The sequence below is a fragment of the Lepidothrix coronata genome, unplaced genomic scaffold (assembly GCF_001604755.1).
Source record: "Lepidothrix coronata isolate B3197 unplaced genomic scaffold, Lepidothrix_coronata-1.0 Scaffold229, whole genome shotgun sequence".
Classification (NCBI taxonomy): Eukaryota; Metazoa; Chordata; class Aves; order Passeriformes; family Pipridae; genus Lepidothrix; species Lepidothrix coronata.
In genome coordinates, this window is record NW_016690409.1 from 1184346 (window position 1) to 1197985 (window position 13640).

General features: G+C 50.9%; 1 protein-coding gene across 1 annotated transcript in view; it reads right to left on the reverse strand.

Moving 5' to 3' along the window:
- Positions 1 to 13640, reverse strand: part of LOC108506739 (acid-sensing ion channel 2) — a gene marked incomplete at its 5' end in the record, with an annotated part of 63758 nt that overhangs the window by 26080 nt on the left and 24038 nt on the right. Inside the window, one exon of the mRNA XM_017834073.1 lies at positions 12291 to 12441. Within this exon, the coding sequence (XP_017689562.1) occupies positions 12291 to 12441 (151 nt within the window). The remainder of the gene's footprint in view (positions 1 to 12290; positions 12442 to 13640) is intronic.

The window sequence follows — 13640 nt, forward strand, 5'->3', positions numbered from 1 at the left end:
ACCTGGACGAGGCTGGACAAGCACAGAGATGTGGCTCCAGCACATCAGGAGGTTGCAGGAGGCTTTGATGGGGGTGGAGAGTGGATGAAGAGCAGCACAAAAGCCCTGTGGGACAAACTCCACTGCAGCAAGTCATGTTGGTGCGAGAGGTTAAAGATTTATTTTGGGAAAACAAACTCAAAAGCCCCAGACCTCAAAGAGCTGTCAGCAGGAAAGGCCACCAGCTTGTGCTGAAGACAAGCAAGGCAGTGGAGAATCAATCCTTCCCCTTTATCTCCTGGGATACAGTCAGACTGTTTCAGAGGGTTCCTTTTTCCCTTTTTCTCTTTTTTTTTTAATGAAAGGATACTTTGGAAACCTCGAGTCCTCTTATCTGAAAAGCACAGACAGACAGCCCAGCTCTGGGGGCTGCAGCAGGAGCAGGGAGAGCTCCTTCCCCACCTCAGCTGCCTCCCCAAGGGGAGGGGAGCACTGATGTCACCCAAGTGTCACCACAAAATGACACCTCATTTGTTATTTCTTTGCTTCAGCGAGAAGGGAATGGGACAAAGAGAAGGGAGAAGGAAAAATGCCTTTTGCCAGCACAGCCTGCAAGAGGGAGCCTGAAAGAGGGATTTGGGAAGGGCAGGAGATGGACCTGGTGTCCTTCTCTCTCTTCCCGTGGCCCAGAGGCTGGAAAACCCACAATAACATCTCTGCTGTCTAATCCCACGGGATGAGGGCAGGGAGCTGATGGTTCATTTGGCACCACTGGAATTCAGCCACTGAGTGTCCAAGGTCAGGTTGGACGGGGCTTGGAGCAACCTGGGACAGTGGAAGGTGTCCCTGCCCATGGCAGGGGGTGGAATGGGATGGGCTTTAAGGTCCCTTCCAACCCAAACCATTCCACCATTCTATGATTCCTCCAGTGTAAAAACTGGGATAATACAGACAGGATACAAACCCCAAACCACAAAGTAACACTCCTGGATGTAAAGCAACACCTACACCAGGCTGGGCCCCGAAGCTTCCCTACAGCAACTCAACACTTAAATCTCCCACCAAGCATTTATTTGGGTCTCTTCCACTTAATCCCCAGGTCCTGGGGATGGAAGAGGCAGGAGATGGGACATGACCAAGCTCCTGGACCACAAAGACAAGCCTGGAGTGGAGATTTCTCCTGCTCCCTCCCTCCCCAGCTCTGATCCATTACTCACCGAGGAACAGAAGGTGTTATAACAAACTACATTAAGCATATCTGCTATTTTTAGTTAAGCATATTGCATTTGCATACTAAATCTGAGGGGCCATATGTCTGAATGTATATTATTAAAAAGCTTCTTACATAATACACGGGGCAGGAGAAAGCAGCAGGACTCCAGGGCTGGAAAAGAGGTTTTTTCTGGCCGGCCAGAAGCCAGCAAATAAATATTTCAGCTCCTTGCTTCTCTCCTATTAAGCTTTAGCTTTAATCATTAAAGTGAGGGAACAAGTGTCTCGTAACCTGCTTTGCTGGAGGGGTCACAGCAGGGCAGGGCTGCTCCTGCTGCTTATGGAGCATATAGGAGATAAACTCCCTTCCCACCTCAGCATCCTCTGGGAATCATGTGGGAGGACAGCCAAAAAATCAGGAGCCACCCTGGGATCTCCTCCATCCCTGGGAGCTGCTGCCAGAAACACAGAGTGGGGGAAGGAGGAGATATTCCCTCCAGGGGGGAGGAATGTTCTCAGAATCCAGAACCAGGGGTGCCAACCCACCCCGGGCACCCATCTGCCAGCTTTCTCTTCAGAGAGCTGCTGCCACCACAGGGACAGGAAGGATTCAAAATAAATAAAAATAAGGGAGGACAGGTTTTTAAAGGCACAGAAGCAGCTCCTGCCCGGCCCTCCCCCTCCAGGAGCCGCCGCCGCTTCTCCCGGAACATCCTGAAATATTTAACGGGGGAAGAGCTGCTGCTAATTTTGGCTGGTAGAGGAGTCAGCTGGGAGCAGGTTTCCCAGGGCCAAGGATGGGTCATGGCACTGCTGCTGCCCCTTTTGGGTGGGTGGATGGAGGGATGGAAGGATGGATGGACACACAGAGGGTACCAGGATGCCACGGAGGCTGAGCCCAAGTGTCCAGCCAGCTTTTGGTACTGATGAAAGGGAGATCATGGATTCACAGCTCTGGGAAAACTTGGATTAACATGGAACAACCAGCTGGGAAAGGAAAGGGGTTGAGCAGCTACGTTTGAGGGGAAGTTGGAACCTGGAGATAAAAAGGTCAAGTATCTCAACCACACTGAAATCACCATCTAAGAGGCAGCTCAAAGAGCAGCTGCTTGGAACTGGGAACATGGAGCAGCAAAACCTGTCAAATGTCCAAAAGGTTAAAGAGAAGGAGGGAATGGAGCAGGTCAGAGTATAATCATAGAACCATGGAAAGGTTTGGGTTGGAAGGGACCTTAAAGCTCAACCTGTCCTTTGAAAGGACACTTCTCAGACAAGAACAGGTCATACCCTGGCTCCAGCACCCCTGGGTGTGTTCTAACCTGTCCATGCAACAATCACATTCTCCATGGCCATGTATTGGTATCTCCAGACCTTGTGATTCCCAGATTAATCACCCTCAGCTTATAGAATCATGGAATCCCAGAATGGTTCGGGTGGGAAGGGACCTTAAAGCCCAACCAGTCCCACCCCTGCCATGGGCAGGGACACCTTCCACCAGCCCAGGTTGCTCCAAGCCCCGTCCAACCTGGCCTTGGACACTTCCAGGGACCTGGGGGCAGTCACAGCTTCTCTGGTGATCTGGTCCAACCCCCATGTGATGAGCAGGGGGGGACTATCTGCCCCCAAAGTTCTGCATTGTTACTTTTTACAGACCCCAACCTCAACCCCAAGCAAAGATTTTGCCTCTGGAACCCTCAGCTCTTGCCTTGGTACAGTCAGAGGGTCCTTGAGCCCATGGGAGCCACTCAGCATCCTTAGGGTGACAATCCTGGGATCACACAAGACTCCTGCATGTCAACATCCCACCCTTGGGCAGCAAAAGGAACAGATCCAGCACCCAAACCTTGGCCCGCTCCTGTCCCAGCCCACCCCTGCTCCCCTGGGATGGAACCAGGGACACAAATGTTCCTGCTTTCATGAGTTTGCAGCTTTCACGAGTTCAGTATCAACTTGAATCACAGCAAAAAGGCTTAATTATTTGGTTTATAACTGAAATATTTACAGGAGCCCTTGTAACATCACACAAACAACCCTGCGAGGCCTTTCCTGCTGTTACACAAATAAATGTCTGCTCTGAAGGGCAGATGAAACTGGAGATGAATCGTCCCTGGCTCCTGGGATGGAGCACAACAAACTGCTGGGTAATGGTAAAAATGTGTCAATCTTCCCCTTGGGAACACGCTGGGATGAGAGCTGGGAGAGGGAGAAATGCATCTCAGTCAGGACAACACAGAAACAAACAGGGGGTTTTGCCATTTCCCCCCCCAGGATCAGCTCTGACATCCCTTGGGATGTGGCTCCAGCACAGAGCTGCTCCAGCCCCAGCCTGGAATTAGAGGGAGTCACATCCCTGTGACCTGCAGGTCATGGAGGGAGAGGTGGGGAAAGTGATGGAGAGAGGCCACCAGTGGAACACTCTGGGAGAGGGAGGAGCAAACTGGGACTGTCAGCCTGGGCTGGGTTCAGGCTTTGTGGTGGGTGCTGGAGTGTCACAAATAAATGAGTGTGGCGATGGAAAAGGCCATCACTGGATGCACAACACCATGGAGCTGGGGGAGAAAATGGGATCCTTCCCTGAAAGTGAGACTTCCAAGTGAGCTGAAGGTCTCCTGGCCTGGATCAAAGGTGACCAGATCACAGGGAAAAGCAGAGCATGAATTCTATGCATGAGGAAACAGCCTCTAATTGTGCCAGGGGAAGGTCAGCTTGGATATTAGGGAAAATTTCTTCATGGAAAGGGTTGTCCAGCCCTGGCACAGCTGCCCAGGGCAGGGGTGGAGTCCCCATCCCTGGAGGGATTTAAAAGCCCTGTGGATGTGGCACTTGGGGACAGGAGTCAGTGTGGCCTTGGCAGTGCTGGGGATGGTTGGACTGGATGATCTCAGAGGACTTTTCCAACCTGAACAATTCCATGATCCTGTGATTCTGTGCTACCTTTGGCCTCTCCCCATAAAGACAAGGACAGGTCCCTCCCAGCACGTTTTGGGATGAACACAGGGCTGTCCAACAGCAGAAACCTCTTCCACATCCCCACTTCCAAGCACACCTGGTTTGCTTCCCTCACACTGACCTTCCACTGGCAGAAAAGAGACCTTTCTGTGCAAAAACACTTGAAAGAAGGCAATGGCAACCACTTCCCTTCCCTTCTCTGCTGCTCACTCTCCAAAATATCCGAGGAACTCCAACGTGGAGCATCATTTGTCACTGGGCCAAATGCTGCAGATGGCACTTCCCTCTCCTCAGCTTTCAAAGCCTCTCCTTAAATAGTAGTAGTGGAAGTAATAACCACAACATAAATACTAAACCCCATCACCAAAACACAGGCACAGCCCTTTTGCTGCAGCTCCCAGGGGGTTTGGTGCCCTGGGTGGTGGCACCAAGAGCAACCTGAGATAGCCCTGAAACGCTCGGGTTTCTGCCCAGGGAGTGGTGGCTCTGCTCTAAAATAGCTCAGTTTTTATTGCTCCATGGTTTTGTGATCTCAGGAGAGACCCCCAGCCCTGGGGGCCACAGCCATGACCAACTCACTTGACATCTCACTTGGCCAACACATGAGAAAGGATTAGAAACGTGGCCTGGAGAGAAGAAGAAACGTGGCAGCAGATCTCCAGTGGCATCACCCACACCTGCCTCACCCTGCAGAGCCACAGCACAGCACCAAGAGATGACAGACGCCCTCAGCACATCAATAAATGATGAGGGATGTCCTGAGCACAGACCCAAATGCCAAGGGATGCCCTCAGCCCATCACCAAAACCCTGCAACTGGTCTGGAGCCAACGGTCAGTGATGCCCCACGTGAGATCTCACTGCCACATCCCCCAAAGACCAGGAATCGAGCCCCAGTGGAGATGCTGGGGTGTCTTATCCATCATTCCATAACAAAAGATCAGCTGAAGCTAATCAGGAGGGAAGGCTGTTAATGCAGGATCCTGGGATGATGCTTCTGGAATACCACAGGACACCGACCCAGGGGTCCCCCGTCTCCCTCCAGCTCCCCAGACCCCAGCTGCAGTTTGCAGATGGATTCAGGATCATTCCCTCCATCTCAAACCATTCTTGTGGTGAATAATAAAAGCCTTTTTGCTGTTCCCTCCTCCCAGAGGGAGCAGCTTTTCCAGGGACACCCAGGGTTTGTTAATCAGCTGGGAAATGCTCCGGGCTCAGAAGAGCTGGAGAAAGTGAGTTAGTCCCTCACAGACACCTTGCCTTGCTTTCCTTCTGGGTTGGTTTTCTTTTCCTGTTCCCTTTTTATCTCTTAATTGATCATGAAATTAAGAACCAGCCCTTCCAAGGCAAACAAGAGTTTCATCTGCAAAAAAAAGCTGCCCCCAGGCAGCAGCAGGAGGGCCCTGCTCCCACCACCCCCGGGATGGGATGGGAATTGCAAAAACTCTGAGAAGCCCTGGAGTCAGCACAGAGCACATGGACTTTTTGGGAATGTTTTCTTGCTTGGAAACGTGCTCAGGGCTCTGCAGGAATGTGTGGATGGGGTATCCACTGCCACAGCCCACCATTCCTGCTGCTCTCCCTCATTCTCCCATTCCCAGGTCATGTCCTACTTGTTTTATATTTACAGGCGAGTTTTATATTCATTATAATTATTCCACAAGCTGGGAAAGAAGCAGAGGCACAAACCTGTGTCTTTTTTTTCCCCTTTTTCCCAAACTCTGGTGAATGCCTGGGGTGTAAATCCAAAACACCCCCTGGGATCCCACCAGGAGCTCGGGGGGTTCTCAGCCATGACCTGGGGGAGCTCAGGCTGCTTCTCCACTTCAGTTCAGACCTTTTGCAAGCAAAAAGAGGCCTGGAATCACGAAGAGCCACCACCAATCATCTTAAAATGCAGAAGTAGCTGACAGTGAGCGTTTGTGCCTCTCCACAGCTGGAAAACCAACTGCTCCAGGGGTTGGGCTCATTAATGCACCGAGCACAGAGGCTGCACAGCTGGAGAGCAACTGGGGGGGCTTTGGGGGAAGGGGGGACATGGGACCCCGCAGCTAAATCAGCTGTGTCTCCTCGCTGGCAGATCCTTGCAGGGAGATGCTGGATGGAGAAGGAACAGCCCCATCCTGGCAGCACGAGATGCTGCTCAGATTTGTTTTGCCTGGCACGGAATCCCGGAGGGCAGGGAAAAAAAAAACCCCAGAAATCAAAGAAACCATGGAAACGCTCCCAGTTTGTGCCTGAAGCAGTCAACTTCTACAGGATGAATCTTCAGGGCTGGCAGCTTTGGCCTCCAGGCACCTGAGGTCATCCAGGCCTTCTCCAAACCCTCTGCAGGATCCCAGAAATTATCAGGGCTTTCGGGAGTAAGGAGGAGGAACAGCCCATTCCCAAGCCAAAAGCACCGTGGTGGTGCTGGTTGTGATGAGGGAACGTGGCTGATTTGTGCTGCAAATCCCTCTGAACCTGTGTTTTTGTTGAGGTAGATAACAGCAGTCCATAATACTCTGGGATTGTCTTCTAAGTGGATTGAAGCTCCAGCTTTATGGATTTCCTGCTCCTCCTTATGGCCATTTCACAGCATGTTTCTCCTCCCCCCCTCTTTTTTATTCATTGTGTTATTTGATTTATTGCTATAAAATGTTCACCTTTATCCAACAACTCCTGAAACAAACACAGAACCCTTCACTTTATTCCTTATTTCCAGCCCTGTAGCCCAGTGATTTCCAATTTTTACTGGGCTCCTGTCCCAGGTCACTGGATAATTCCTTGGGCCACTCCAGAAAGATTATGCAGAAGTGTCTTCCCTTTCCAATCCCTGCTACAAATTACAGGGGGGTTTTACTGGATTTAGTTGCATTTCTGCCTCTTTCCCTCCCAAATGCAACAAAACAAACCCCCTCAGCAGCCCCACAGCTCCCTGGGGCCTCATCCTGTGAGACAAAGATGGGAAACAGGAAAATTTGGGAGACTCTGGGCCATATGTGCAGGTTCCACCTACACTCCTGAGTCTGTGGTTTGTTGTTTCCTCCTCTGTTACCAGAAGAAGTTTTCCCTGGTATCATTTTTTTTCCCTCTTGTAAGATTTCTAGGGGTTTTTTTGCTTGTTTGCATCGTGATTCCCACCTGGAATATCACAGAATCCCAGGATGGTTTGAGTTGGAAGGGACCTTAAAGCCCATCCAGTGCCACCCCCTGCCCTGGGCAGGGACACCTTCCACTGTCCCAGGTTGCTCCAAGCCCCGTCCAACCTGGCCTTGGACACTTCCAGATTTATATCTGGAACGGATCAGGTTTATTCCAGGAATACCTAAAGGTTTTCTTCAAAGCACAAAAGTGATGTGAAGATTTCAGCCACGATTATTTCCCCACCTCTCTCCGCGTCTGGGAAGCTCAGGGGTTAAAATAAAACGCCGGAAAATTTCGGTCCTAGAAGCGCAAAAATTCCAAAGCTGCAGATTTCCATCTCTTTTCCTTTGCATCATCACTTTTTTTTTCCCACCCCCCCTCACGATTTTGACAGCCCTGACACAATATTTTTGCGCGCCCGGGGACGACGAGGCCTCCTGATGCCCCGACATCCACACACAGCCAAATTCCCCCTTTTCCTTTGCACTTGGAAATCCAGACTGGAGCCGTCTGTGTGCCCTGGCCCTCCCAAAATCAGGCTGCACAGACATTTCACATGTTCAAACAACGGCTTTGCACGTGAAGATGAGCAAAAGGAATATTTTCCTCTCACAAGTCATTTGTCAGACGAGATATTTCAGCTTCCCAAGATATCAATGGATCCTCGGTTAAAGACTTCCTAGGATGACAATCCACTTCATTCTGTTTGCCCAGTCAGTGATAATTAAACCTCTTCTTGCATTACAGACCATATGCCAACGTGACACGGTGGCAGCAGCTCCAGCAGCAGCCCCATCCCAAGCTCCAAACCAATGTTTTCCTTCTTTGCTCCTTATTTGCATTGCAAAGAACCATTTAAAAAAAGCAAGCTGAGATCCTGAGGCAGCAGCAAAAGGAGGATTTGGGGAGTCCACGCTCTGACTGTTTCCATGAGGGGCTGTGAAGGAAAAGGTGGTTTTGTGGCATCTCCAAATCCAGAGGAAAACCAAAGCAGCCTCGGGGTTAAATACAGGATCAGGTGCTGCTGTTTGAACTCAGTGCTGGTAAAAATCACCCCTGGAGCCAAAGGATTCACAGCTGCCCTGTGCCCACAGGGTCTGAGGGGCCTGGGTGAGGGAGGAAAGGTCCTATGGGGTGTCCTGGCCATGGGTGGGATGGAGAGGCAGGGCCTGGAGGGTTCTTTGGGTCGGTGTTTCCTCTGGGATAGACCCTTGCAGGAAGCACAAGCTGAGGGCACCCCCATGGACCAGAGAAATGAATGTTATTCCACGTGAAGGCCCCCCTGTGGTGATGGAGGTTGGTCCACCTTTAGCATTTCTGGAGCCCTAATGGGGTGCAACACCAGGGCTGAGACAGCAGCTGGGTGGGGACAGCCCCAGGAAGCTCTGGGAAAACTTGGACTAACATGGGACAGCCAGCTGGGAAAGCAGCCACATTTGAGGGAAAGTTGGGAACTGCAGGAAAAAAAGGTCAGGTGACTCAACCACACAAAAATCATTGTCTAAGAGGCAGCCAAAAGAGCAGCTGCTGGGCCCAGGATGGTTCCTGGGAAAATGGAGCAGCAAAACCAGTCTGGAAAACATCTAAGGAGTTAAAGATAAGGAGGGAATGGAGCAGGTCAGGTTTTAATCATGGAATGCTTTGGGGTGGAAGGAACCCTGAAGACCATCCAGTCCCATGGCTGGGACACCTTCCACTAGCCCAGGTTGCTCCAAGCCCCATCCAATCTGGCATTGGACACTTCCAGGGAATTAAAAACTCAACTCCTTCCACCCTGGAGGTTCCCCAGGGCTGGAGCTCCCCATGCCCACCTGCCTTTGGCACTGCAACACCAACATCCCACCCCACATCCACCTTCATCCCCCTCCACAGCCAGGGTTGGAGTTCCCTGCTAAGAGCTCCGTGCCCTTGGCAAAGCCTTTCCTTAGAAAGCCAACTTTGGGAAGTCCCAGTGGCAGCAGCTGAGGAGATTTAATTCCAAACACATTTACATTATTATGCAAATATTTGGAAATAATCAACTCCTTCACTTACCTACTAAGAGCTAAGTGTTTCCATGGGAACAGCAACTATTAACCACTATAGTTAATATTTTGGATTCTGGTGGTGTCCAGAGAGCTCCATGAAGATTGAAGACATCTTGTACAAGGCGCTGTACAAACGTGGGAGATGAAAAGTCTTTTGTTGAAAGGCAAAGATTAATGTTTTACAGGCTTCAAAGTCAAGTACCAGCTCTACCTGAGCCTGTAAGAACATGGCCAAGTTTCCTTGTAACGAGTCCAAGAGCTTCTCCTCCACCATCTGACCAATCCAGGCTCTGCTTTTATAGTTTTGCCTTGAATCTTGTAAAATTTCAACCCAGTTCTAGGGCTGTGAGAATCCCTCCCTGTGCCTCTAATCCTCAGCTTAGTACAAGTTTCAGTGTAATAGGTGTGAGATTAGCAGTGGGGAGGTCATGGGGGGCAGGACAATCAACAGAGGACATTGTTCCATTGTTCCTTTCCACGTGGGCTCAGATGCCAAGTCTGCACTCAAAAAGACCCTGAAAGCCACAAGATTTTTGACAGCACTGAAGGCACTTGGGGTTGGGTTTTTCCCCACCTCAGGTCTGAAGTCCAGGGCCATGGACAGGCCTCCTTTGCCACAGGCAGGGCTTGAAGGTTGTCTGAAGGGAGCAAGCAGAGCAGCAGCTGCCATCTCCCCTGGCCTCCAGATGAGAGTGATGCTCACAGATGTGGAGGCACCAGACTGGAACCCTCCTCCCACAAGACTTGGTTGAGCTTCCTCCCTCATTGTTTTCCCTCCTATTTAATTTCTTCACTTGCTTCTTTTTTGCCTCCTGTGTCATGAGAGGCTGATTTCCCCACCCAAGACTGAGCCACCTTTCCCAAAATCACAGTGGCAGGGAAGCAGAGCTCTGAAGGCAGCACATTTCTGGGTGGGTTTCTCCTAAAGATTCTCCACAAGGCAGATCCTGGGGCTGTGGAGAACCTTCCTGTCCATGGAGAACCTCAGAGGGGTCCAATAAAAACCTCTGCTCTGGAGCCAGGCTGGGAGAGCTTGGGGGGTTCACCTGGAGAAGAGAAGGATCCAGGGAGATCTGATCCAGAGCCTAAAGGGGCTCCAGGAGAGCTGGAGAGGGACTGGGGACAAGGGATGGAGGGACAGGACACAGGGAATGGCTTCCCACTGCCAGAGGGCAGGGAGAGATGGGATATTGGGAAGGAATTGTTGGCTGGGAGGGTGAGGAGGCCCTGGCACAGGTTGCCCAGAGAAGCTGTGGCTGCCCCTGGATCCCTGGAAGTGTCCAAGGCCAGGTTGGATGGGTTGGAGCCACCTGGGCTGGTGGAAGGTGTCCCTGCCCATGGCAGGGGGTGGGAATGGATGGTCTGTAAATTCCCTTCCCACTCAAACCAGTTTGTGATTCCATGATACAAGAACCCAACAAGGTTGAACACACAGAGCTCCAGGGCTGTCTGTCCACCCCTGGGACACCCCTGAGCCATCAGTGAGGTGGTTTCCTGCCCCCACGACCTCCCCCAGGAAAACATCAGAGGTAGATGCTCTTCATCTTCCCCCTCTGCACTGTGAACAGCCTGTAAAAGGACAAGACTCCCAACCAGGGCACCAGAAATGATTATTCCAAAGGAGGGTTTCCTCCCCCTCCCCTGGGCCAGGTCAGGCTGACTTGGATCTCCAAACTGGAAGGCAAAGCTCCTGCTCTGAAAGCCTGACCTGAGTGTCAGGACCACGGGAAGCTGCTGGAATCGGGAGAGTCAAACCCCACACAGATAAATTTTAAGTTTTGAATGACTCCAATCCCCTTCTCTGCTGCTGAGCTGGAGTTTGAAAGGTGCTCGAGGGGCCTCATCTGTACAGGGTGACAGAGCAACGGTGACACGAGACCTGAAGTGATATTTACTCCTTTTCCTGATACCAAAAATAAACACAACCTCCTCCTCCTCCTCCTGAACAACTCTCCCCACAAAGCTCTGCCTTGAGCTGCCAGACAAAATAGAGGCTGGCAATTTTTCCAACAGTTTTTTTATTTTTTTGGATGCTTTGTTTCAAATGTCAACAGTGGCTTCATGAGAACTGCAGCTGCCACTGCTGAGGAGCTGATAAGGTTTGCCCTGAACAGGTGGGTGGCTTTGGTGGCACGTGTCACACTCCAGGTTCACTGAAGGAACTGGCACCAGTTCTGCCAGCAAATTCCCACTGTGGCACCTGGGTTGGGATGGTGGGAACTGGGAACTAGGGAATTGGGACTTGGTTTTGTTTCTTCTGGAAGTTTTTGATTGCACATTTTGTTGTTTATTCAGATTTTGTCAATAAAAAGCTGTTGTTTTTTTTTCTCCTTTTCCACATTTCTACCTGAAGTTTCTTAATTTCTAATTGTAATCTTGTTAAACTAAGACACCATCCTGACCCATGAGACCTGTGGGACAGTCCAAAGTTCCAACCTTCCTGTGCCAGGACCAGAGGGCTGCAGTGCAGCTCTCACAAGATGGTCAATCCAGTTGATTCCATCCATCCCAAATGCTCCCAGTCCAAAGAACCCAGACCTTGACCCACCCAAGCAGCACTAACCCAGCAGAGACAACTATCAGGGCAACTAATGTTCCCAAATTCCAAGGAAGAGGAAAACACAGAGAGCAGCTGGAGGTCCACCCTGAACCTGGCCTCCAAAAAATGCTTTTCCAAGGAAGAGGGACGTGCTGGAGCCTCTGAAGGAGACACCACACCTCCTGTCACCCAAAAATGCCCATCCTTGTCCCAGGACAGGTGGTGACACTCCTGTTTGGCCTCCCAAACTTTGTCGCCAAGATTTCCAAGTCCAGCACTCTCAGATGAGCTGAAATACAGAAATGCTGGTCCCAACTGGCAGCCACAGACACCAAGAAGAAAAGCAACTCATTTCTGCACAGACTGAGCTCCTCTTGCTTTCAAGAGCTGGTTTAGACGTTGGGTGGGATGGGATGGGAAGGTCTTTCCAAAAAAATCGCCGGAGGAAAAAGGTCTTACCTGTTTCTCCCCAGATTGGCAAATATTCATCCTGCTGGATGTCCAGCATGATTTCCAGTCCATTGCCTGTCCCACCCTTCACTGTGGTGAGGAGAGGCCGCCCTTCTTCTCCTGAGTTGAACATGTAGCATTTCCCATATCTTGTAAACACCTGCGGGAAGAGAAAAAGGATATAATACTTCCCCAATTTTCTAAACGCCTGCAAGGAGAGAAGAGAGAAATGACATAATATTCCCTGTATAATCAACCCCTGTTCCCACACCAGGGGGATGGGAAACAGCCACGGCTTGGAGGGAAATATCCCCAGAAAAATCCATCCTGGTTTAATCACTCAGTGCATCGTGTTCTCCTTCCAGATAAGAAAAGATGGAAGATGGGAAGGGAAAACTGTTTTAGAGCAAAGAACAAATGTCTTCAGCAGCTCGCTGGAGTCAGATCGTGTTAAATCTCTGAGAAACAAGCTGTGTTTGGGCAAAAAATAACCCAATTCCCTGGGTTTGTGTGAGGCCACCACTGCTGCACGTTCCTGCCTGCAGACACAGAGAGGGGATCACCCCAACAGGAGGAAACTTGAGCCCACACTCACTCCATGCTCATCCAGCTGCTGAAAATCGACCCCTGCAGGCACAGCTCCCAGCCATGGGAATGATCCCTGTGCTCTCCCGACACAAACGACACAAGAATCCCTTAATTCCTCACTCCCACTCCTTGGCAAATTAAATTAGAGTTTAAAACCGTTGGGCAAATGAGGGAAGATCTCCTCCACTGGGACAGAGGGGGGTCCTGGGAGTCCCCAACACCTGGCACCGGGTGTTCCCTGTGTCCCTTGGGATGACAGCGGGGGGTTCTGGGCATCCCAAAATCTGGGGGACAGTGGGGGACCCCAAAACCTGACACCAGGAGTTTTGTGTCCCTTGGGGTGTCCTGAGGGTCCCCAAACTTGGCACCATCACTTTTCCTCCTCTTTAGTCTCATTTTGGCCTGTTCCTTGAAAGAAACTCTGGGCAAAGCCCAGGTGGGGGCTCCCAGGCCACCACTGGTGACATCACCTTCCAAGTGGGGTGGACAAAGGTTTCCAAGAGAGGGACACACAGGTTTCCAGGTGGGATGGACACATGGGTTTCTAATTTTGGGGGACAAGGGTTTCTAATTTGGATGGGCGTGGTTTTCCAAGTGGGGTGGACACAAGGGTTTCCAAGTGGGGTGGACATGAATTTCCAAGAGGGGGACACACAGGTTTCCAAGTGGGGTGGACACAAGGGTTTCCAAGTGGGGTGGACATGAATTTCCAAGAGGGGGACACACAGGTTTCCAAGTGGGGTGGACACAAGGGTTTCCAAGTGGGAGGGA